At 41.5% G+C, this 26,970-nt stretch overlaps 1 protein-coding gene across 1 annotated transcript in view; it reads right to left on the bottom strand.

Annotated features, from left to right (window-relative positions):
* Positions 1 to 26,970, bottom strand: part of APPL1 (adaptor protein, phosphotyrosine interacting with PH domain and leucine zipper 1) — a 64,500-nt gene that overhangs the window by 31,774 nt on the left and 5,756 nt on the right. Inside the window, exons 3-11 of the mRNA XM_077452027.1 lie at positions 19,634 to 19,693; positions 17,468 to 17,539; positions 14,361 to 14,448; positions 10,644 to 10,685; positions 9,873 to 9,931; positions 7,446 to 7,592; positions 1,375 to 1,457; positions 427 to 585; positions 74 to 262 (exon numbers count right to left, since the gene is read on the bottom strand). Of these exons, the coding sequence (XP_077308153.1) occupies positions 74 to 262; positions 427 to 585; positions 1,375 to 1,457; positions 7,446 to 7,592; positions 9,873 to 9,931; positions 10,644 to 10,685; positions 14,361 to 14,448; positions 17,468 to 17,539; positions 19,634 to 19,693 (899 nt within the window). The remainder of the gene's footprint in view (positions 1 to 73; positions 263 to 426; positions 586 to 1,374; positions 1,458 to 7,445; positions 7,593 to 9,872; positions 9,932 to 10,643; positions 10,686 to 14,360; positions 14,449 to 17,467; positions 17,540 to 19,633; positions 19,694 to 26,970) is intronic.

Consider the following 26,970-nt stretch of genomic DNA (forward strand, 5'->3'; position numbering starts at 1 on the left):
TGATTTGATTCTTGCCTATTCTACTTGTCAGTATGGGTGTATTGTTTTTTACCAGATCAATAAAAGTACCAACTTTTTGCCATCAAAGGAGGTGATCTGGAAGCAGTATCTTCGATCTTCAGAGTCCACAGCCATAACAGAGCAGTTGTCGATATCCATCACCAGTCCCCCTGCTACATCTCCTCTGGCTTGGCTCATGAGATTGCCCCCCTGAGTGAAGAAATACTGGCGTTCCCAAGATGAGGACACCAGTCCCGTCTTACTGAAATAGGAAAACAAACCAGTTAGATAAAATCGATATAGAGTTGCTACCAGAACATAAGGTGAGGTGTCTTAACACTTCCTCACTATCCAAAACAAATGATAACATTATAGATTAACACTAGAGTTAGAAGTTATTCTGATGGTCCATAAGTTTTCTCATACTTGCGTATGTTGAGGTAGCCGGCTTTCCGGGTTAAATTTCGGTTGATGGGAAGTTTCTTTGGGTCTGGATCTGGTAAATATAAAGGCTCGCTGGCCACCTCCATGTCCTGTATGGTCTGCTGCATGTTTTCCCCATCATTGTCCATCTCCCGGCGGACACTGCCAAGAAACGTTACACAGGTCACCTCTCATTCCTATTCATCAATCACAACCCTTTAAAGGATAATCCACTCATAAACACTCAGTACAATGTCATAAACAGCTCAACAATAAACTAAATAGTGTGGTTTTCTGGAATTTATGAAACGTATAAATAAAAAAAAGGAGGTAAAATACATTTTAATGAAATATTAATTCTGGAAATGTATGCAAACACAAATTAAAAATACTGGGAAGGAAAATATTTCTCATTTTGCACTGTTACTGTAATAGCCATGTAAACATGCTTTAGGCAAGGTTTCTATATTTTGACATACTTGCTGTGCCATTTCTATTATATTCCATATACAGATATGGGGTGGGGGGGGATTGAGCGGGTACCTGGTTTTGACAGGTACCTGCTCCCACTCCTGCATGGATTGCCTAGGTGAAGTTCTCTACTCCTCCTCCCTCCCTGCAGGCTTTTGGGACACGTCACAGGTCCCAGAAGACTGGGGGACCATTCACAATGTGCAGTGGGCACCCGGCTCTGAAGCTTCAAGCTGTCACAGCTGGGTGCCCACAGTTGGAATGCTGGTGCCACACACAGAAGATGAAGGGGAGGGACGACTCGGGTGAGGAAATCACTGGATCCTGGGACAGATGAGTGTCTATTTATTAAAAGTCAGCAGCCACAGTTTTTGTAGCTGCTGACTTATAATAAACAAAAAATTACTGGAGCTCCTCTTTAAGCTTAGTTAATTCAAGCCTTGCAGTCCACCTGAAAGAAATCATTCACACAAAACTTACTTTTGCACGCTAGTTGAGATGTTGGACAAGAACTCTTCTAATTGATCATTAAGGTTTTCAGAGCCCATCTTGAAAAAGCTTATCTGTGAAAAATGTATAAAAAGCAGCATAAACATTTGATTAGATTTGCGGTATTGTGTTTTAAGCTGGACTTCAAACAAAAGTCTAAATAGATTGAAATACATATAATCTATTGTATGAGATTGAGATACATACATTTGTGTTTGGGGCCTGTTAAGCCATAGCCATTAAATGGTTAAAACCATTCTTCGTACTGCAGCCTATTGGAAATCAATAATCATCTAGATTATTCTGTATGGAAAGTTATGTATGGGATTAGTAAGTGCCCCCAAATGCCATAAAATATGAGAGGTATGGTGCATCTCTACTCTCACTAAGCTCTGGGTGACCCCCTGACACTACTGAAGCAACACAGCAAGATCAGTGACCTCACTTTTCTCCACTGCAGAGAAAGAAAAACAGGTTGGTCACCAGCCTGTAATTGGACAATGAAGGAGAAGCAGCACACTGATGAGGTCTTCACCCTGCTCTCTCCTCTTGTGAGTGAGTTTAAACCCACTGCCAACGCTGTGAAAATGATCTGACCTCTGACTGGCTCAGAGTGCTGCCCCTTCCTCTAATGCCGCGTACACACGCCCGCACTTTCCAATGGACTAGGTCCAACGGAACAAATCCGCCAGACAATTCGATCATGTGTGGGCTTCATCGGACCTTTGCTGTCTAAAAATCAGACGGACTTTAGATTTAAAATATGTTTCAAATCTTTCCGACCGACTCGAATCCGGTCAAAAAATCCATTCGTCTGTATGCTGGTCCGATGGATGAAAACCGACACTAGGGCAGCTATTGGCTACTGGCTATGAACTTCCTTATTCTAGTCCGGTCGTACGTCATCACGTTCAAATCCGTCGGACTTTGGTGTGCCTGAGTCCGTTCGTTCGGAAAGTCCGTTGGAACTCCGCCGAAAGTTCGTCGGACCTAGTCAGTCGAAAAGTCCGGTCGTGTGTACGCGGCATTAGTGTGTATGCTGCTGTGCAGGAGGTTAGGGGATAGGTGTTTATGCTAGTTCTATGTAAAAATATAATTTAATCACTTTTTAGGAATACAAAACTTGAATAAAATGGTGTAAATGTCATTCATAATATGTTAGTGATCAAGGATGAGCAAACCGAACAGGTGTGGGTCATTTGTTTAATGTCAGTATCATTAGTGGCTAGATTTTTGGCACTGCAGAGCTGTGGACTTGGGTTAATTTTCCACAGGGACAACTATCTGCATGGAGTTTGTATGTTCTCCATGGGTATTTTTGCGATTCCTCCAGATACTCTGGTGTTCTTCCACACTATGAAAAACACACTAGCAGGTTATTTTCTTTCTAAATAAGTCATTCCTATAGTGTAGATATTTGCAGTACTGTGGCAGCGACATTTGATTCTAAGCTCCCCTGGAGAAAGGACTGTATATGTTGGTGCTATTCAAATATGGGAAATAGTTTGGGCTTTAATTATACTATAAGCTCACTACATTTGTTTGTTTGTTTTTTAAGACTTTATTATAAGAAAATATAGTTAATATACAAAATGCCAACTAAATGTAATACAGGCATACATTTCAAAGCCAAAAAGGCCAGTACCTCCAATCATATAAGACTTCTACCGGAGTCACATATCCGACACTTCTTTTCCAAAAATTTGGATTTAAATTATTAATTATTAACAAACAAGACTGTATACCCCAGCAATTACAACAATAGGGTACTATCAAATTTCCCCCTCCCCTGCCAAAAAGACCCCCAAACACCTTAAAAGACCAAGGAGCCAATGTGCCTCCCCTTGTATAAATCAACTGTATACATGAAACCATGGGCAACTGCAGATGGGGTATGCTGATCCAAAACCCCATCATTTATAGCAGTGTGCAGTACTTTAACCCTTAACTTCAGTTAGGGTCGATCAAAAACACATTCATCATGCAGCATCTCCTCTTCCCCTTTACCGCTCAATGCTCCACCACCCACTCCAGCGCATCTTTCAAGTGCACCCACCGAAACCACACCTTTGTAAACTTCTTGGGGGAACCCCGTGCCTCATAAGATATAGAAGAATGTCATCATTTACTACTTTCATCCACATCCCTAACGTCAGTTTTTCCGTATACAGTAAAACCTTGGATTGCAACCATAATTTGTTCCATAAATATGCTTGTAATCCAAAGCACTCTTATATCAAAGCGAATTTCCCCATAAGAAATACTGGAAACTTAAATGATTCGTTCCACAACCGTTCATTCATAGGTCCTTCAATTTATAGTCCATATAAAAAGATTATAGCAATGGGACCAGGTTGTGTAACCATTGGAAGCCCTCACAAGAGGATTAGATGCAAAACCCAGCAGGAGCTACTGAGTATAAAAGAGAAGAGGGGCACCTCTAAGTGTAGCAATATGGTTACATTTAATGAAGCTAAAACATTTAGCAACTCACATGGCACATCTACTGTAAGTATGCAGGCATCTGGGGTAAAGCTGTCCACATAGACCATCCTCCACACCACCGGCTCTCACCACTGTCAGTCTGCAATCATGACCGGAAAGACTGCAGTTAAACGATCTTGAAGCGCTTGTGGAGCGCAGAGTGGAAGGGATGACGTCAATGGCGGTAAGGAGGATGGTCTATCTGGACAGTTTACCCCAGATGCCTGCATACCTGTGCCTTTTCTAATCGTCAACCATGCGAGTTTGCTAAATGTTGTATCTTCATTAAATGTAACCATATTGCTACACTTAGAAGCGCCTCTCTTCTCTTTCATACTCAGTTGTGACATGACGCTACTCTTATATCAAGACATTGCTTGTATATCAAAATTTGGCTTGTGTTGCAAAACGCTCTCAAACCAAGATTTTACTGTATATCCTCCTCCTTGCTACGAGCTTCCGTATCCTAAAATAGAGAATTTCAAGGAACAATTTGGTATACACATCCAACTCATCTTGTTCAAAAATTCCCAATAGGCATTGCAATGGGGGAGCATATATTAGGAAGGTCAAATTTGTCAGCTATAAAGTCAGTCACCATAGACCACAGAGGCCTTATCTTGGTACACTCCAACACCATGTAAAGAAAAGACCCTTCAGCCCCCAGGCATTCATGACAAGTTGCAGAGTCTCTCTTACGCATACGCAATAATCTAACCAGTGTATAATAGATCTGATGGAGGTACCTAAGCTAAATCATCCTATCTGTTGAGGATATGACAGTGGTAAGAAAAGTATCAAGGACCTAACTCTTCTGACAACTCCGGTGCAAAAGACATCCATCTAGACCTTGCCCTACTTATGTACCCAGGATCTTCAGGCCCCAACGCCAGATAATACCTGGAAATTCTCTTCGCTGGATCAGGGTCCAACAGAGTAGTTTCCAAAGAGGTATTTTGAACCCGGACCTCTCCGCCTCCAAACTACGCTACTGACGCATGATGCATTTGAGCATATCTGAAATGCCAGGTCCTGGGTATCCCAAACTGGTCCCTTAGTTGATAAAAAGTGCGTATCTTACCTTCCTAATATGATGTAGGTATTTTATCCCGAATTGGGCCCACTCCATTTGCTACATAATGCTGCACATCATGCACTGTACTATATCTGCAAATAGCTTACTAGTGTATAGCAATGCTTGCAATAGTGTACCAGTTAGCAATAAAGCAAAAATCCAGGCTAAACAAATGTCCTATTACAAGAGTCATGTGTATTGTTACTTGAAGCTATGTCCATTGTGTGTAACCCAGCATGAAACAAATCCTGCACTTTTCCTCTTTGCAGGAACTTGCTGTAATAAAGACCGGTCACTGCCTCAGGTCCTGTATCTGCCCCCTCTTGTAGTTTTTTGCAGGCAGCCTGTAGTGGGTGGACTTGCCTACCTACCTTTATATCCCATATCCTTGAGCACATACAGGACTCAGGCCAAGGTCTATGAATATCAAGCCTGTCCTCTGTACTGTACATTCTGAAAAGGACTTTGGACTTACTTGTAAACTCCTTATCTTGGAGTAAAGTACAGGGCACAGACTTAATATTCAAAGACCCTGGCCTGCATCCTTTACTGAACAATTAAAGTGGTTGTACAACTCAAACATGAAATATGAACAAAGCATATACCTCTATTGTGTGTACTTGGCTCAATTATGAGCACTAAGTGTAATTTCTGTCTGCTGCTTCATTCCTCTGCTATCAGCATGAGTCACTTCTGCCAAGTTTTCCTGACATCAACAGAAAAATGTTGACAGGTTAGGGAACTCCAGCTGATTGACAGGCTCAGCTCTCAGAGCTCTCCTCACTGATGTAACTTCAGCTCTCCACCCCCTTTTTTCTGAACTATCAGACAAGCTTTATAATTCAGCACTTTGAACAGATTTAGGGAGAAGACGACTGCAGATAGACAGATACAACTTATGTAGGAGGATTTTTTTTATCTCTATGCATCACCTGAGGCCAGTCACTTCACTGGGTATAAATGTGAGGGTTTATAACCATTTTTCCTGCTTCAGAACCACCCCACAGGAGACTTAATGCTACAGGGCAGCTCCTGCGCAGGATCATGTGTATATATACGCAATTCTGCACTTCTACCTGCAGGGGATCCAATGCGCACTGCATGCGGGCCTCTTCTGCTTTGATTAATGACAGCTGATCTATGGGTGCCAGGCACTGGATGTCTTCCAGCACCTGCTGATAGTTGGTAAAACATACAGAACAGAGATCTGCCAATGTAAATGAGACACATCTCCGTTCTGACATGGGAGGAAGGGATGGATTTTGTGTTCAAGCAGGAAAAAAATCCATCACTTTCCTTTGTAAAAGCACCTAATACCACACAAAAACAGTAGCTAGGCACACAGTCAATCCTATGATAACCATAGATGTTTAATCCTTTCCCAGTGTTATTAGTACAGTGACAGTGCATGTTTTTAGCACTGATCACTGTATTAGTGTCACTGGTTCCTGCGAAGCGTCAAAAGTGTCAGTGTCCAGTGCAATAAATATATACCATATTTTTTTAGATGCTATAACATTCGCATAAACCAATTAATATCTGCTTATTGGGATTTTTTTTTACCAAATACATGTAGTGGAATACATATTGGCCTAAATTTAATGAAGAAATTTGATTTTTTTTATGTTTTTATTGGGTATGTTTTATAGCAGAAAGTAAAAAATTTATTTTTTTTCCCAAGATTGTACTTTGTGTTAATAGCAGAAAAAAAATAGAGAAGCTCTATTTGTGGAAGAAAAAACTTACTGTATTTATCGGCGTATAACACGCACTTTTTTCCCCTTAAAATCAGGGGGAAATTCGTGGGTGCGTGTTATACGCTGAACCTCTGCCTCAGAGGGGAAGTTGGGAATGGGCACCGCCGAAATAGACTGAGCTGAGTGTACTGTGTACTCAGCTAGGCTCGGCATCACGCCCAGTCCCGCCTCCTAGCATGTATGTCCCGCCATTGGACCGGTGTTGTGTCCATCATAGGAGCCGGGCCAAGGGGCGGGACTAGGCGGGGCTGCGAGTGGAGCGGAGTACATCCGGCTCTGTCTATCTCGGCAGCGCTCATTCCAGTAACAGTAAATTAAAATTACAGTAATTTAAAAACGATCATGCTGCAATTTTGGGCATGGACAATGTGTTGCAAGGCTGCAGATGGACACTGATCATTCTGCAATGATGGGCAAGGCTGTAGATGGACACCGATAAGGCTGCATTGATGGGCATTTAAAATGTAAGTTTTTTTCCTTAAACTTCCCTTCTTAACTTGGGGTTCGTGTTATATGCCGGAACGTGTTATACACCGAAAAATACGGTATATACGTTTTTTTGGGGAGGTATGTGTTGCATGACCGTGCAATTGTCAGTTAAAATAACGCAGTGCCAGATCACAAAAAATGGCCTGGTCCTTAAGGGGGTCAAGTGGCTAAAATGCATCAATATTATTATCGCTCAGAGGCAGGCTGACATTTAAATAAAGTGTCTTTCGGTTAATTTCTGAAGTTATAAGGCGTACCTGAGCCTGCATATAACCTAAAAGTGGTTCCAATATTGCAATCTTCTTCTTGTACTGGATGGTATTCAGTGCGCAGAAATAATGCATCATTGTCTGGTGCTGCTTCTTCCTGGCAGTGTACACGTCTTCTGTGGCTTCAAACTTGGTCTACAAATTAATAAAGAGCCCATATTACTCCCCGATCATGCAGGCAACTTGCTTAAACCCCCCCCCCCCCCCCCAAAAAAAACAACAACACTTATGCTAATTTAATTTTTAATGACAATGATCAACAGCTGGGAGCCAGTGTAATCTTTCAAGCCCTTCGCTATGACCATGGCTGTAAGTAACTACCTGGTTACAGGAAGCCATCAGTGCACTCATACATGTCCTTTCCTCACACCCCGACTGTATGAACTTCCAAGAGGGTACAAGACTTTACAGTAAGGCAAACCTCATCAGAATTTAGATTATTATTACTATTACCACGCCTTCAAAGAAAGCACAGTTTTCTTTTTGGCCTACCCCACCCCCCCCCCCAGATAAACACTGAAAGTGTTACTAAACAGTAACACTTTATAACTTTCATAACAGTAAAATCAGTCTGTATATGCAGTAAAGCACGCTTGTTATACTCACGTTGGAACCTAAGTGGTTAATCCTCCACATTGTGTAAAAAATGCTATTTGATCCTCCCCGTCTTCCACTGTTCCCAATACATCTGCCAATAGCACAGAGGCCTAGGAGGCACTCTGCACATGCTCAGTTTTGCATGTATTGCTAGAGAGTTGTTTTTTTTTTTGTTTGTTTTTTTTTAGGAGCGGGGGGCCAATCAACCCTGTCCAGACAGTGTCCCGATGCGCGGCTGCAAAGATCGAGAAATGTCTCACTGCTTGTGATTAGCGCTCCCCAGTGCCGACTTCCGAAATAAAACATACAGATAATAGAAGGTAGCCCCACCTGGTGTTTTTTGCATATTACCTCCCTTCCTTAAACATCGACAAAAAAAAAAGAAAAGAAAAGTGTGGGGGGGGGGGGGGGGGTGAGGAGGGGGATAGCCTACTTACGATCTTTCAGTGCTAGTGCATTATGTGTTATTAATTTATTAAGTATCTATGATATTATAGGACCGTGAAAAAAAAAAAAAAAAAGTAGAGAAATTTTCTTTTCTCTCTCCCTTTTGGCCCCAAAATTGCTCCCCTCTAACTACTGTGCTCATTAATATTTAAATTTTCATAGTGCTTGTATGCGTCTGCCAAATTTCCCTTTTAAGTGTATTATTTAAACCTAACGTGTTTGAAATGTGAGCCTTAATAGCATATCCCTCCTCCTTGTCTCCATTCCCCCTTCCCGGAGTAAAACTTAAAAGTGAAAATGGGGGATAAAAAAAAGAAAAAAAAGAAAAAAAGGGGGACAGAGGTATCGTTAGGGGCCCACCCCCCATAATCAATATATAACCTTTAATCAAGTACCTAATCTTAAAAATATTGTCGTTCGTTCCTCATTTATCTTCCTAATATCAGGTATCCCTTTAGGAGGTATCTAAGCATTCAGCAATATTGTCTAGTCCATTTTTATCTCCATCTATCTCTTGGGCATAGTTTTTCCAGCCTACCCATATTTTTTTACATTTCTCCTGTTGGTTTCTGGTCTCATAGACCCCCCTTTCCGCCTCCATTATTGCATCCATTTTCCTTTTCCATTCTGCTAGGGTGGGGCATGTAACCTTTTTCCAGTATCTGGGTACCAACCTCTTAGCTGCATTTCATAGATGTGGTATGACACTATTTTTGTACGATTTTATAGATCCAATAGTCCCATGAAACAAGAAGTGCAATGGTGTTAGCTCTATAGATTTATTAGACATTTTCTTAATCCATGGGGCTTTTTCTTCCCAGAATACTCTAATCTTTGGGCAGGACCACCGAATGCGGAGGAAGGTTTTTATTACATGTAGATTAATGGAGGTATCACCTCCCTCTTATTCTGAGGCACAGGCTGGAGTGGGGTGACACAGCCTGTGACTGGCAGAAATCCACCCGCCCCATGTTATTTCCCAAAATAATAAAGATTTGATTTCAAATATATATTTGTATGCCAATTTAAAATGTTTATTAATATTATTTATTTCCCTGCCCAGGCTGGGAAAGAGCACAGTCATGTGACAGCTGTATATCAAATAGAAAAAGGTACTTAGATGTTTTTATTAAAATAAGTAATTACAGTGCCATCATCCAAATACAGAAATAGAAGAAATTATGTAAATTAAAGTGTGTGTTTAGTATCACTTTAACTATAAAATAAATCATAAACTGGGGATGGGCTCTAATCCAGGGTTCTTCTCTAAAGACTTGAACCAAGGTAACAAACAGTCACTGGAAGGATAAGAGAGAGTACAATAAAAAATAAAATAAAAAAAACACAATAGCATACATCTAACCATCTAACCTTTTCATTCTCTCTTTTCTTGGACAATCGACTGTACCTATTGATTGCTACATCATGATCTAAACAAGAAAAAAATAAAAATAAAATCATATCAGTCAACTAAAGCTTCTTCATGCATCCCAGATTACCCCACAAAATGCTGAATTAAAATGGAACTTCAGACATTTTTTTTTTTTTTTTTTGGATAGAGAAGGGAATGGTTTAAACCATCACGAGACTATAAAACCATAGCGATTAAAAGAGACCTTCTTTCAAGACCATATATTGAAACAATCTTTCCATAAGAGAACATGTGAATTTAAGATATTTTGAACAGGTTTTACTTGTAAAAACCTCCCACCCCCCACTGCTGACGGGCACTGCCATCTTGGATGTGAAGTCAGCAGCCCTAGCAGACTCAGATTTGTCATGTTGTGACACTATAGTATTCCCCCTCACTTCTCTCCCAGTAGCTACATAAATAGTTATGTAGGGATGCGAGGAGGAGCTGGGCTAGCACAGAGAGTTATTACACACTCCCAGATGTGCAAGGAGGGAGGGGGCTGTGCTAGAGAACTGACTCTCCTGGAGTAGTCAAAAGCAAGCTCAAAGGCACATTGCAAGACAATAAAAAGTATTTTTATAGAAAGCAAAAAACACAGCAAGTAAGCATTTGCAATGCTTGATTTTTCTCTGCTTTTACCAGAATGTTTTGAAATTAATGACAGGGTCTCTTTAAATGCAGTCAGTTACATTCGACTGGACTGCATTCCTTCAGAAAGGTATACATACCATTGCTGGCAATTTGAAAAATCTCTTTTAAAGTCAGGATCTCTGCAATGAGAAAATGATGGCCTTGGTTATTTAGTAGAATAAAACAGGACAGCACAATAATAGGTGTTACACCTATATAACAGGACAGTGAACCAAATCTGTATTATTTAAAGGTTTGCAGATATACATAATGAATTGAATAAAAATAAATAGTTAATGTACATGTGAAAAAAAAAAAAATTATTATATATATATATATATATATATATATATATATATATATATATATATATATATATATATATATATATATATAAAATATATTATATGTGTGATGCAAATAAAGTATGAGAATATAGTTTCCATGTATAGTTTGCAATCACATACAGGTGAAAAAAATTTAATATCATCAAAAAGTTAATTTCAGAGATTAAATTCAAAAAGTGACATTTACAATTTTATATAGGTGTGTTACACACAGAGTTATATTTCAAGCGTTTCTTTTAACGTTGAGGATTATGGCTTACAGCTAGTAAAAACCCCAAATTCAATACGTCAGAAAATTAGAAGATTGTGAAAAAGTTCAACTCTACTCTATACTCTAATCAGCTAATTAAATCAAAACACCTGAAGGTTTCCTGAGCCTCCTGGTCTCTAGTCTAATTCAGTAGGTTACACAATCATGGGGAAGACTGCTGACTTGACAGTTGTTCAAAAGGCAGTCATTGACACAAAACGTCATTGCTAAAAAAAGCTGGCTGTTCACAGAGTGCTGTATCCAAGCATATTAATGGAAAGTTGAGTGGAAGGAAAAAATGTGGGATAACCGCAGCTTTGAGAGGATTGTGAAGCAAAGGCCATTCAAGAATTTGGGGCCACCACACACAGACATATCCAGGACATGGGCTACGACTGTCACATTCCTTATGTCAAGACATTTTTGAACCAGAGACAACACCAGGAGTATCTTACCTGGGCTAGGTAGAAAAAGGACTTGACTGTTGCTCAGTGTTCCAAAGTCCTCTTTGCATTGCTTTTGGAAATCAAGGTTCCAGAGTCTGGAGGGAGAGTGGAGGGACACAGAATCCAAGTTGCATGAGGTCCAGTGTGAAGTTTCCAGTCAGTGATGATTTGGGGAGCCATATCATCTGCTGGTGTTGGTCCACTGTGTTTTATCAAGTCCAAAGTCAGCGCAGCCCTCTACCAGGAAATTATAGAGCACTTCATGCTTCTTTCTAATGACCAGCTTTATGGAGATGCTGATTTCATTTTTTTGCAGCAGGACTTAGCACCTGCCCACAGTGCCAAAAGTGCCAATACCTGGTGTAATGATCATGGTATCACTGTGCTTGATTGGCCAGCAAACACGCCTTACCTAAACCCCATAGAGTATCTGTGGGGTACTGTCAAGAGGAAGATGAGAGACACCAGACCCAACAATGCAGATGGGCTGAAGGCCACTATCAAAGCAACCTGAGCTTCCATAACATCTCAGCAGTGCCACAGGCTGATCGCATCCATGCCACGATGCTGCACTGATTCATGCAAAAGGAGCCGCAACCAAGTACTGAGTGAATACTATACTGTATATGGACATACTTTTTTAGTAAACCGACATTTCTGTATTAAAAATCATTTTTTTTTGGTCTTATGTAATATTCACATTTTCTGAGATACTGAATTTTGGGTTTTCACTAGCTGTAAGCCATACTCAAAATTAAAAGAAAGAAATGCATGAAATATATCACTGTGTGTAATTAATCTATATATTATATATGTGTTTCACTTTTTTAATTGAATTACTAAAATAAATAAGCTTTTTGAGGATATTCTAATTATTTGAGATGCCCCAGTATGTATGTGATGACAGCTAATTTTTTTTAAAGATATTTTTATTGGGTTTAAAGACAAACCAACATACAAGAAAAAAAAAAAAAAAAAAAACGTTGGTTGTTTATTGGTATACAGCAACAGGCATTACACTCTTTCAGTCAATAAACAAATGACAATGGACCTATCACGCGTGATTATTAATTGCTTAAGTACAGGAATCGATCATATTATCAGTGTGAACTTCATAGATCAACAGTGGAGATCAGTACATTGAAGTACGTGGCACGACCAAGAATTAACATTAGGGGTTGTAAAGGTAAATATTTTTTCACCTTAATGCATTCTATGCGTTAAGGTGAAAAACATCTGACAATGCCGCCCCCCCGTTTTACTTACCTGACCCCTCTAAATTCCCGCGCTCGCCCCCGAAGTCCTCTTCGCTGCTCAGTCTGGCCGCTGATTGGTTAGAGTGGATGTATTGAAAGCAGTGCAGCCATTGGCTCGCGCTGCTGTCAATCACATCCAATGATTGACAGGGCGGGGCCGAGTGATACAGTGAGCGGCTATAGACGCCGGCTGTATCACGGGAGCGCTCCCACAAGTGCTTCTCACCATGCGAGGGAGCTTGCATGAATGTGAGAAGTACTTGCGGGGGGAAGCCGAGACAGCCACTGGGCATGACCAGAAACAGTCTAGGAAGTCAGCAGTTTGGCCACAGCCTCAGAAGCACCCAGCTGAGGGTGTTAGCCCCGTTTTATGTAACCTAGCTTGTGTAAGGTGGGAGTGATGAAATATTTTGGTGTGTATAAATTGGTCCCTAGATGAGATAACTGAGGTTTTGCACATATCACTAAATTCAGACCAGTCATCATCTGTGAGGGAAATGTCCATAGAAATGTCCATATCCATTTAGCCTGAGCCCTACGGAATCTAGGATTAAAATCAGTTGTGAGGGCAGCATAGTAAGTGGAGACAAGTTTAATGGGGTTAGGGTGTCTTAGCAGTTTCTCCAATGGAGGTATGGTTGTAGGGTCGTGATGACAGCTCTATCGGCTCATTCTATACTCATCTACTTGCTTTCTGAGGCTCCGCACAGTGGTTGTTTTATTTTGAACCTTCTCTCAATTTCAAGAAAATGGGTCCACTGACCCTAAAGTCCAGTACACACATGTAAAAAACTTTTTTTGTTCAACCCAGCCCAGCGGGACAAATGAAAAAAACTCACAGATCGCTGTACTAATACAGGTTATGTTAGTACACCGATCTACCCTTCTGTGACTTTGTGTTCCCCTCCCCACCAGAACACATTGATCAGCCAGTGGCTGTGAGTGCTGAACAGATGCTGGTTTTCTAGTATGTCCCTTCAACAAAAGTTAGTCGTTAGAGCAGCTTCTGTCAGAAAGACAGCTAGCTGTACACACTGACAAACTCACAAATGTCAGACAGTCAAATGTCACACAGACAAATGTCAGACGGTTCCTGTTGAACAGACCGATACCGGCCAATATTCGGCTCATGTGTACCCATACTTAAAAACTATTCATTCTCCATGTCATTGCCATTTCTGACTCCTACCTTCCTCTTTTACACATGACAGAATGGCTCTGAATTCCTAAAATGGTGTCAGCCCTGCCTACTTATTTCTGATTTCAAAGGACACAGATCTCTCCTCATATCCTCTCGCATTCGTCATCTCTATTATCCTTCCTTGTGCACAGGCAAACAGCATAGGAAGCGGCCAGCTCACAAGACTGTTGGCAGGATCAACATGTATTTTCTGCACTTATAAAACAGATACACCAAAACACTCTTAAATGGTATATAGAGCAGACCAAAATGGAGCAAATGGGAGAGTAAATTGTCCTGGTAAAACACCACATAATAAAAACAACAGCAAAGTACCTTTTAAGTCCCTCTCTTTAAACTGGTTAATAGGGAACATCATGGCATCGGCTAACTGTGTGGACAACACTGCATGGCAGGAACTCAGCTGTGAGACAAAGAGACACATAAAGATCAAAGCTTTCACGTTGATTTGTAGACTTATGTAGCAATCAAGTGCAACTGAAAAAAAAAAACATTTAAATTGTCTTTTGAATTACTTAAAGTAGAACTAAACCCTCCCAATCTTTTCAGGTATGGAAGCTGCCACTGTAGCGTCTGTTTGATCTGCAACTGTCATGGTGTTGCACATGTGATCAACTATGATTCCAGCTATTTGATGGTTTGACAGTTTGGTTGGCAATACAAACAAATGTAACAGTTCCATTCCCAGCATGCTAGGAAAGAAAGGCCCCTTTCACACATTGCTGTCTGTTTTCACGGACTCCGTTTGCTCCGCTGATCCCCGCTGAGCCAGCAGATGACAGGTCCGTCTCTGCTCACTGTGGAGAGATGGACCTGTCAGATTTCCACTATGGGGGATCAGATGAAATAGGGTCCGTCTGTCCATTTTCATTCGAACCGCCAGACGGATGGAAAATAGGGTTTTTATCCATCTGAATTTAGCATCCGTTCAGGTCCGCCTAAAAAAAAAAAAAAAAAAAAACTGACAGCCGGACCTGACCGGTCCACATGTGTGAAACCGGCCTAACAGTTTTTTTAAAAATCTGAATTGATGGGTTTAGTTCCACTATAAATGCAAGGGATTAAAGTGATTCTAAAAAGCAAAGAGTGTTTTTTTTTTTTAAATAAAATAAACATGTTATACTTACCTGCTCTTTGCAATAATTTTGCACAGAGCAGCCCTGATCCTCTTCTTTTTGGGTCCCCCGCTGGCGGTCTTGGCTCCTCCCCCCTGCTGAGTGCCCCCAAAATCAAGACTCTTGTCATTGGGGAAACTTGAGCAGGCTCGCACTGGAGCTGTGCTCTTTCTGTCCATTCAAACACAGAGCATGTCTTGGCCCCCCTCCCTCTCTCCTCATTGGTTTACTGGCTGTGATTGACAGTAGCCAATGGCTCCCGCTGCTGTGTGAGCCAACGAGGAGAGAAAGAGACCTGGGAGAGCAGCTTCTCTCATGCACATTGAGATGGGACTCAGGGAAGTATAAGGGGGCTGCACCCAGAAGGTTTTTTTACCTTAATGCATTAGGATAAAAAACCTCTAGCCTTTATAGCCACTTTAATAATGGACTTGTTTTCTTTGCAGTTGAAGAGTAGTTGACAAGCAGCATGCAGTGCTTACATTAGGGCGACAAGTTTTTAGAAGGGTGTGTTTGTCTGTAGAGCTGGGTTTGGGTCAGAATAACAAAAGAGACAATGCTGTTAGCCACACACCCTTGCACCTTCCTATATAGCTGTAGTCCCAACAGCTACAGTGCCTTGAAAACGTATTCATACCTCTTGAAAATGTTCACATTTTGTCATGTTACAACCAAAAATGTAAATGTATTTTATTGGGATTTTAATTGATAGAACACAAAGTGGCACATAATTGTGAAGGGGAAGAAAAATTATAAATATTTAAATAAATATTTACAAATGATTATGTGAAAAGTGCATTTGTATTAAGCCCCCTAAGTCAATACTTTGTAGAACCACCTTTCGCTGCAATTATAGCTGCAAGTCTTTTTTGGGAATGTCGCTACCATCTTTGTACATCTAGAGAGTGACAATTTTGCCCATTCTTCTTTCCAAAATAGCTCAAGCGCTGTCAGATTGGATGGAGAGCATCTGTGAACAGCAATTTTCAAGTCTTGCCACAGATTCTCAATTTGATTTAGGTCTGAACTTTGACTGGGCCATTAAAACACAGGAATATGCTTGGATCTAAACCATTCCATTGTATCTCTGGATGTATGTTTAGGATTGTCGTCCTGCTGGAAGGTGAACCTCTGCCCCATTCTCAAGTCTTTTGTGACTCCAACAGGTTTTCTTCTAAGATTGCCCTGTATTTGGCTCCATCCATCTTCCCATCAACTCTGACCAGCTTCCCTGTCCCTGCTGAAGAAAAGCATCCCCACCACATGATGTTTTACAGTGGGAATGGTGTGTTCAGGGTGATGTGCAGTGTTAGTTTTCTGCCATACATAGGGTTTTGCTTTTTGGCCAAAAAGTTCAATTTTGGTCTCATCTGACCTGAGCATCTTCTTCCACATGTTTGCTGTGTCCCCCACATGACTTCTCACAAACAGGACTTCTTATAGCTTTCTTTCAATAAATTATTTTCTTCTTGCCACTCTTCCATAAAGGCCAGATTTGTGGAGTGCACAACTAATAGTTGTTCTGTGGACAGATTTTCCCACCTGAGATATGGATTTCTGCAGCTCCTCCAGAGTTACCATGGGCCTCTTGGCTGCTTTTCTGATTAATGCTCCTCTTGTCTGGCTTGTCAGTTTAGGTGGACGGCCATGTCTTGGTAGGTTTGCAGTTGTGCCATACTCTTTCCATTTTTGGATGATGGATTGAACAGTGCTCCATGAGATTTTTAAAGCTTGGGATATTTTTTTTTTTTTTTATAACCTAACCCCGCTTTAAACTTCTCCAAAAGGTTATCCTTGACCTGTCTGGTGTGTTCCTTGGCCTTTGTGATGATGTTTGTTCACTAAAGTTCTCTAACAAACCTCTGAGGACATAAAATACATTTATGTTTTTGGTTTTAACATGACAAAACATGGAAAATTTCAAAGGGTGTGAATTATATTTCAAAAGGTACTGTACATAGGTGACAACCTGATTTTATTGTGATAGCCACAGTGTAGTCCCCCTGTCCATGGCTACTGAACAGTTCAAAAGATAAATTGCAGCAAAATACACTGAGGCTTTGAAAGTTAGTGCAAACTGGCATCGTAAAATAAAATATGAAAATCTGATTATAGTTCTAAGCTAAAAATGCATTGCCATGCGTCATTTTATATAAAGTTTAAAAGCATATATTATAATGTACAAATTTAAAGAAAAAGTAAAAAATGTTCACAGAAGCACTTTAAGCCATATAGGACAATGTACACATTTTAGCAAACAGCAATCTTAGCAGTTAGCACTATAGAAAAGGGAACTGAAATCCTTACTTCATCAATGACTTTTGAAAACTGTTGTAATGTTGATGTCATCACTTCGTCATCGCCACCTAGAGGAAACCGCTGCAACCGCAAGAAAAAAAAAAGATTGATATTATATTATAGTAAAGAATATCTAAAGCTATTATTTTTTTCATTTTGCATAGTGTGGAGAACTGTACACGTCTTGTCAACTTTCCCCTAATATGAAGACACTTCTCCCTTCCTGTTGTGCCTCAATGAAATGAAGGAAAATTTCCCAAACAGGACACAGTCAACAAAAAAATAAAAGGATAGGTTCCCCTTTATAAAAAAAGATAATTAAACATATGCATTTTTTTTTTCACAAGAGCCTGCAAAGTATTGCACCTGCGATCAGTTGATCATGGGTGCAATGTCAGGCTCCTGCAAACTTCCTCTAGCTCTCTGCCTGTACCTCTGTATGGGCTGTCAGCTGAAGAGATGGAAGTAGTGTCAATGGGCTACGAGGGCACAGATTACTGCACTTGTAGTTCATTGAGAACTATTAATCCATCTGCTACTGTGGTAGAAGGGACTTGTGGTTCATTCATTCATTCACAGATTCCTATGAATGAATGAATGATGTAGTTGTGCGGACCGAGCCCTGCACCATAGCCGTGCCAATTTTAAATGCAAGAATGGCTCTGGAGGGAAAGAACCCCCACCTGCTATCATGCGTTGGGGGGGGGGGGAATTGGGCACCGGAGGGGAGGAATTTGCACTGTTACACCCTAAATATAGGTGTAAATTGTATTATGATGCAAAAGGTGAACTTGGTAAAAGGTGCACTGCTGACTGTTTATGGCTATAGTATAACCTGCAATTCAGCAACCGCTGTACATTGTACTTTGTACCAAAATGCTGAGATTTATCTTTTTAAACCATACTTAAGTAGTTATAAAACATAGCAGAAGTATAATGTAAGAGCCTGAGACTTCTTTCTACTTATTAACATTATATGATATAATGAGAAATGATGTGTATGTAGCAAGGTATTTATTTATTCATCCATTTATTTTTAATGTATTCATTTTTTCCACCCTTAGAATAAAACAATATGTATATTATGTATAATATATATATATATATATATATATATATATATATTTATTTATTTATTTTTATTTTTTTCATAGATAAACTGCTGCATCAAACTCCTAATGAGTGGACCCTAGTGAAATCCACGAAACGTGTAGAGATCCATAGATGCTACAATACATTTACTCATTTACGGACCAATTGTGCATTTTATTATGATATCTTCATGATTATTATATACGTATAGTATCTCATTATACATGGATCTTTTTACTGTTAATGTTTATAGGACTTTTTGCAAAGATATATTACATATTTGACGTATTTTTGTATATCATGAATTTATAATAAATTATCAAATTGTATCCTAGTTGTGCCTAGTCTGTAATCTACCTCATTTAAAGTCCCACGACCACTCTTTTTTTTTTTCCCATGTATAACCTGGGATGGAGGTGGTGTATGTTCCAGATAATTTTTTTCTTGTTTCGCATCAACTATAAGCACATTTATATTTTTCATAATATTCTTTATCTACTTTCATCTAATTTTTATCCTACATCTATTTTAAAATTCTTGCAGTTTATTTTATTTTTTTATGCCTCATGTCACTCCTTGCCATGGATCCAGTGGGGCATGGGAGGGTTCGCCGGGACTATAATGTCCCGGGGTTGTGAGGCGCAGCTTGCTGCATCCCACCCTTCCCGGTCTCTGTTCCCATCCGGGGCATGGGTGGGTGGTGTCATGCTGCACCTTGGCGTCATGCTTACACACCCGGCAAACCTCAACGTCATGTTGTCAGGGTGATGTTTTCCATCTGACGACCTAGGGCGGCCTCTTTTGACCTGTCTCTGGTGTGTGTGCACCGGGTGTAGTTCAATTCACGGCCCTCCACCTGCGACGTCAGCATGACATTGGCGGCATCCGCCCACCGCTGTGGGTATATATCAGCCTAGGTTAGTCATGACCTCAATTTGCACATTGCTCCTTGTGGAGGTGGTCATGTGGACTATATTCAGCACCTGTTACCTATTCACAGGTATTACCCTGCAAAGCTTTTTGTTCTCTTCCCCTTTTTGCTCCAGTCCAACAACATTGAAGAAAGTCGGTTCTTCCACATACCTGCTTTTCATACTCCTTCAATAACTTGGACGTCAGATGTGTGGCTGCACTTAACTCATTCTGTTGACAATAAAATATATATATATCAAAAGGGGGAAATGTGGCATACATATTTCAATATTTAAAAAAAATAAAAAATTATTTGTCATTGATCATGGTTTAATAACACCAAGAGCTACTTGTAGGGTCTGTGGATTTGTTTAAAATAAGAAAGTAAAACCTTCTGACATAAAGCCACATGCCCCAGAGATATCATCCTGACACTGATTTACTACCGGACTTGGAAAAAAAATGTAGACAGTCAAGTCTGAATTACTGTCCCACATATTTGTTCCAACAGACATAGGTCGTTCATGGTTCATGCTAGTTATAATATAATGATTCTTATCTGTTATAATAATGATATAACTTTAGAAAAGCTCATGCTGCTAAAAGGTGTAAGGCAAAGCAACAAGGTCAGGTTCCAGACCTGCAGATAACAACAAGAAATGGATCCCTGCTAAGTACTTAATTTTGCCTCTTTAAACAAAAAGAGCTTGTGGCTTCTTTCTCTGACCCCTAAGTCACTACAACACTCAGCAGTGATGTATGGCAGGAGGATGAACCCAGGGAACACGGCAAGGGACGTAGGCATAGGACAATCCCAGAAGAGACTTATAGAGAATAGCGGAGAATCAAGAGATACAGGCCACCAGAGATGTGAGTATACTACCTCATCTATTGCTGGTGACTGCCATTTGGATATGTTTTGGACATAACAGAGACCATATATTTTATACATATACAGTATATTGTGTACATGAGAGCAGGGGTCTCCAGACTTTATAAACAAATGGACAGGAATAGTGCCCCATCATTGGTGTCAGTGAGAGAAATAGTGTCCCATCATTGGGAGGAATAGTGCCCCATTATTGGTGTCAGTGGGAGGAATCGTGCCCCATCATTAGTGTCAGTGTGAGGAATCGTGCCCCATCATTGGTGTCAGTGAGAGAAATAGCGTCCCATCATTGGGAGGAAAAGTGCCCCATCATTGGTGTCAGTGAGAAAAATAGTGCCGCATCATTGGTGTCAGGAATAGTGTTCCGTCATTGGGAGGAATAGTGCCCCGTCATTGGTGTCAGTGGGAGGAATTGTATCCCATCATTGGTGTCAGTGGGAGGAATCGTGCCCCATCATTGGTGTCAGTGGGAGGAATAGCATCCCATCATTGGGAGTAAAAGAGCCCCATCATTGGTGTCAGTGGGAGGAATAGTGCCCCATCATTGGTGTCAGTGGGAGGAATAGTGCCCCATCATTGGTGTCAGTGGGAGGAATAGTGCCCCATCATTGGTGTCAGTGAGATAAATAGCGTCCCATGATTGGGAGGAAAAGTGCACCATCATTGGTGTCAGTGAGAGAAATAGTGTCCTATCATTGGTGTCAGTGAGAGAAATAGTGTCCTATCATTGGTGTCAGTGAGAGAAATAGTGTCCTATCATTGGTGTCAGGAATAGTGTTCCGTCATTGGGAGGAATAGTGCCCCATCATTGGTGACAGTGGGTGGAATAGTGCCCCACTGTTGCAAACAGTGAGGGGAAATAATGCCTCAAGGGATGGATAAAAGTATGCAAAGGACCGCATCCGGCCCCTTGGCCTCAGCTTGAAGACCACTGGATTAGAGCAGAGTAGATCTTGCACTTTTATATTGATTGAAAATTTTATATAACCTGGAATCCCAAGAAAAACAAGCGGTGAGAGGTCTACCAAACCTACTTGAGTAGTCATGACATCTCGATCTCCTTCCTGAGCTGTGAGCAATGACAGGGTCTTTCCTTTTCCTCCATAGGGAAGGGGAGATTTTCATTCTACAATGGTAATATACTCATGATCTATTAACCTCTACATCAACTGATCTCCTCAAGCTATGATCAGTCTGTTGCATCACTTGCTTTTATTGGGCTGTGAATGGTCACCCTTAAAGTAGAACTATAAGCAAAACTTTTTGTCCCCCATTTTGGATACAGTAAGGGATGCTTATAATCTCTGTAAATAGTTTTTTTTCAATATCTGTGTCCCATTGCAGAGATTTTCCTTCACTTCCTGTCCCATTGGCAAATAGGAAGTGGGAAGAAATCTATGCAAATTAAGGCCGCGTACACACGGGCGGATTGTCTGCCCAACTAAGTTCGTCAGACAATCCGACAGACAATCCGTTCAAAATTTGAATGAACGGACTTGACCACACACGATGAGCAGACAGTCCGCTGAAAGCGTGCGCGATGACGTGTACAGCACGTACGACGGGACTAGAAAAACGACGTCCTATACACTGCAATGCAACCTTCGGCCGTGTAAATCCTTTCTGAGCATGCGCCATACTTAGTCCGTCCAACTTGCCTACACATGAGCGGACTGTCCGCTGAAACCAAGTTTGAACGGACAAAATTACGGAAATTCCGTAAGACTTTGTTCGTCAGACAGTCCGCTGAAAAAGTCCGCTGAAGCCCACACACGAGCGGATTGTCCGCTGAAACACGGTTCAGCGGACTAAGTTGGACAGACAATCCGCCCGTGTGTACGCGGCCTCAGGCTGCTTTCACACTGAGGTGCTTTACAGGTGCTATAGCGCTAAAAATAGCACCTGCAAAGCGCTTCTCCTTGCACTCCAATGTGAAAGCCCTAAGGGTTTCACACTGGAGCCGTGTGCTGGCAGGACGCTAAAAAAAAAAAAATCCTGCAAGCGCTCCTAAAGCGTTCCCTGCCCATTGAAATCAATGGGCAGTGCCACCGAAGCGGAGCTTTTAATGCTTTTCCGGCCATTACCAGGGGTTAAAAGCACCCCGCTAGTGGCCAAAAAAGCACCGCAAAAACGACGGTAAGTCAATCGGTGCTTTACTGCCGACGTCCGCCCACATGTGAAAGTGCTGTAAGGGAATTCCTTGGGGAACCCCAGGTCACCAGAACCAGTGCCCCAATTGGGAGATATCCCCTCTATTACTTTTCTGGGGACAACCCAAAATTTGGGATTTTCTTTTACTTTTATTTTCAATGATAATGGTAAACAGAACAAATAGAGAGGGTGACTCTCCATAACGGGGGCACAGACAGTAATAAAAACTGGCAGGTGTTCTAATCCATCTCCACTCTATCCAAAACAAAAAAAAGTTTTGCCTTTAGTTATACTTGAAATTCGTTGTAAAGGCACAAGGTTTTTTTACCTTCATGCCCCTTTAAGACTTACCTGAGCTCCCTCTCGATCCAGCGATGTCCACGAGAGCCTTGCCTCTCCGGGAACTTGCACTTCTGATTGGCTTATGGCAGAAACGGGAGCCATTGGCTCCTGATGCTGTCAATCTCAGCCAGTGAGCTATTCAGATGACAGAGGGGCAGGGGCGGGGCTTTTTTAATCATTAGCAAAGTCAATTTGGTGTATGTTTTCAGCTGTAGCAACAGGAGAATCTGAAGGAGTGGTGATTTGTTCATGAAAAAACTTCCAATTTCGAACGGCATACGTGGTTTTTATCCAGGGAAAATCATTTATTCCAAATCTAATGTTAAAAGCAAATTATATTTTGAAGCACATTCAGCTAGTCATTTAGCCCGGGATCACACTTGAATACAGACATCGCATCCCCCCCCCCCCCCCCCGCCGCACTGGAATTGGATTGCATGGGTGTTCTCACCCATGCGATCTGACTCCTGTGCAAGTTTGCACTGCGATCTGTGAACCGTTCTGGGGGTGTCATTAGCATTGTCTTGACACCCGCATCGGTTTGCAAAGGGCAGTGTAAACTGCCTGTGGGAGAGATGCGATGCGGGAACCGGTGCTCTATCGAATAGTGCCCTTCCCTGAAAAGTGCCCATGCATGTGCAGTACAGAGGGGCACTCCAGCTGATTTCCCGATCAGCTGGTGTGACATCACCATGGAGCATGCGCACATCGTAGGAGGCATTTTTCGATGGGAGATACCATTTGACTGGCACAACTGAAAGCTATGCAAATAGCGGAGGGAGACCGTAGTTGTCAGATTGTGGCTCGCTGTTGTGGGGCGGGTTTACAGTGTGCTCAAGATCGAGTTTTGTCTGTGTTGCAGGGCGGGTTTGGCGTGTTGAATGGCGGGTTTTGTTATTGTCTCAGGCTGGGTTGCAACACAGACAAACCACCGTTGCATTACAGCCACAACCCGCCCCGCAACATCAAGGCTCAATCTGACAACTACGGTCTCCCTTCATTGTTTGCAAAGCTTTCAACTGTGCCCGTCAAATGGTATCTCCCGTTAAAAAAAAATACCTCCTACTATGTGTGCATGTGCCATGGTGACTTCATGCCAGCTGTGCCAAAAGCGCCCTTCCGTACTGCGCATGCACGGGCACTTTTCGATGGAGGGCACTATTTGACAGAACACCGGCGCTGGGAATCGCACTGGTTTCCGCATCGCTACAGTGTGAGCCTAGGCTGACGGTACTGAAAATTTTCATGCAAACATTTGATCAAAGATCTACAAGTGTATGGTCAGCTTTAGAAAAATTGTAGATAGCTGTCCACAATTAATGGTAGCAAAGGGGTGGGGGGGGAAGGGAATGAAATTCATGTACGTTATTAACAGTTTTGTAGTTTGTAGTTCTATTTATCTGATTGTGAGGACGGGGGGACAGTCCCGAAAACCTCTTGAAATGACATTTACAGCTAAATCTATCTTGTGACAGGGAAGTGAGATGGAGGCACGGAGAGTCCAATCATCAAATAAACCACAAGACAGTCATACATCAACCAACTTCACACCATCACTTCCCCTTCCTATGTACACCATTCACTTGTGGTCGCTGGAAACAAATTACTTGGTAGGAAACGGAAAGACTTGACAACTGCACCACTGTTATACCACTGACCACTAAAGCTTTCAATGAAAGTTGTTTAAAGACTTCTCACGTCTAAAAATGGCTAATCGGAAAACTCTTCTATCAAAATATTTCAGAGTATCTAGAAGTTAAAGTGATTGTAAAGACATTATTTGTTTTTTAATTAAAATATTAAACATGTTATACTTACCTGTCCTGTGAGGGGAAGTATAACCTCCTCTTCTGGGGTCCCCCCACCCCCAGTGCTGTAGACTTAGCCTCTTCTTCGTGTGCCACCATAGCAAGCCGCTTGCTATGGGGCGTATGTGCGAGCTGTGAGAGTCCATAGATACACACAGTGCGACTCAGTCCTGCCTCGCTGGATTTAATTGACAGCAGTGGGAGCCAATGGCTCCCACTGCTGTCTCTGAGTCCTGGAAAGAGACGGAGAGAGAGCAGCTCTGTTGCTCTTGGGTGCTGGATTGAGAAAGGACTCAGGTAAAGGGGCTGGGCGGGAATTGACCATGATTTTTTTTACTACCTTAATGCATAATAATTTTCTCACTCACCGCATGGGTTAACTGCTCATTTTGTCCAGGTGCTACACTTTCCTTTGATCCTCTGGAAAACAGTGCTCCCTCATGTCCAGCTCTGGATTGTTCCTGCCGTTCTCACGTCCAGAGCCGGTCCAGAACAGTCCATGCACAAGACCGCTAGTGTGCGGGGGGGGGGGGCAGGAGTGGCAGGGAAAGGTCTTGCACTTGGAGGATCAGCCAATTAGGTAAGTATATCTCAACTCTCCTCACTCCTAGGCAAAAAACAAGCAGTTGACCCAGGCAGTCCCACCGCATGGGAATTTTTTTTCCTGGAGTTCTTCTTTAAGGTTAAGAGCATCAAATACAGCTAATGCATTTTGGAGAAAAAAAAAAAAAGAGCTTCAGCCATCTGCCCTCTGTGTGTTCAGGAGTTGCTTGTCTTCTTCAAACCTTACAGCAGGTCCCCTAGTGCATTCTGTCATGATTTCAACAACATCAACTGCTCAAACCCTGAGGAAAGGCGAGGCTGATTTCTCGCAAAGCGCACTCAATGTATTTGATGCTCTTAACCTTTAGATGTGTAACCCCTTCCTGACCAGCCGATGTAGTTTGGCTCCCCTGGGCGAACCAATGTAGCTATATGTCAGTTCACCTTTTTACCACTAGGGGGAGTGCACACGCAGCACGACACCAGAGCCGATGCGCTTGCCCTGGCGGTCGCAATGACCGCCAGGCACCTGCGATCGCTCCACACAGAGACAGAACAGAGATCTGTCAATGTAGTCAACAGATCTCCATGCTGTCAGGGGTGAGGAGAGTGATCTGTTGTTCTTACTAAGTATGAACAAGGATTGCTCTCCTCACCCAGGCAGTCCAATCCCCCCACAGTTAGAATCACTCCCTAGGTAACACAGTTAACCTCTTGATTGCCCCCTAGTGTTAATCCCTTCCCTGCCAATGACATTTACACAGCAATCAGTGCATTTTTTATAGCGATATACCGCTGTATAAATGCCAATGGTTCCAAAAATGTGTCAAAAGTGTCTGATCTGTCTGCCATAATGTTGCAGTCCTGATAAAAATCGCTGATCACCGCCATTACTAGTAAAAAAAATTAAAAATAATAATAAATAAAAATGCCATAAATCTTTCCCTTATTTTGTAGATGCTATAACTTTTGCACAAACCAATATCAACATAAGCTTATTGCGATTTTTATTACCAAAAATATGTAGAAGAATACATATCGGCCTAAACTGAGGAAAACAATTGCTTTTTTTTTTTCTTTTTTTTTTAATTGGGGATATTAATTATAGCAAAAAGTACAAAATATTGTGTTTTTCTAAATTGTCACTCTTTTTTTGTTTATAGCGCAAAAAATAAAAACCGCAGAGATGATCAAATACTACCAAAAGAAAAAAAATCTATTTGTGAGAAAAAAAAAAGGACATCAATTTTGTTTACACGTTGCACAACCGCGCAATTGTCAGTTAAAGCAGCGAACTGCCATATCGCAAAAAATGGCCTGGTCATTGAGCAGCCAAATCTTCTGGGGTTGAAGTGGTTTAAGGCTTTCATATTAGATGACGCATACACATCTAAGAATTTACCACCTGGAGAGTCCTTCCTTTATTGCTATCAGAGAGGTAGCAACCTAGGACCAGAACAAGTTCCACATATACTACACTTCCACCATGGATCTGCTTCTTTGGAGGAAAAATTTCTTTACAGTAGACCCATCGTAATCAACCTTCATTTCTAGCGGCCCACTGCTATTGGGGAGTTATACCTGGTCAAGCAGGGGTGGCAACATGCCGTTTGAAATTTGTCCGGCCCCTGCAGAACCCACTGAATTCCAATCAGTGTAAGTCCAGCTTTATATCCCAGTTTTGTGCAATTGTGAGCAAGCCGAATCATGTATTGGCACCAAGTTCCTCCACCCCAAACTCGCTCATCCATGTCTTTATGGACCTTGTTTGTGCA

Source organism: Lithobates pipiens, unplaced genomic scaffold (genome assembly GCF_037356315.1).
Source record: "Lithobates pipiens isolate NorthernLeopardFrog02 unplaced genomic scaffold, aLitPip1_a1.2 Scaffold_23, whole genome shotgun sequence".
In the NCBI taxonomy this organism is placed as follows: domain Eukaryota; kingdom Metazoa; phylum Chordata; class Amphibia; order Anura; family Ranidae; genus Lithobates; species Lithobates pipiens.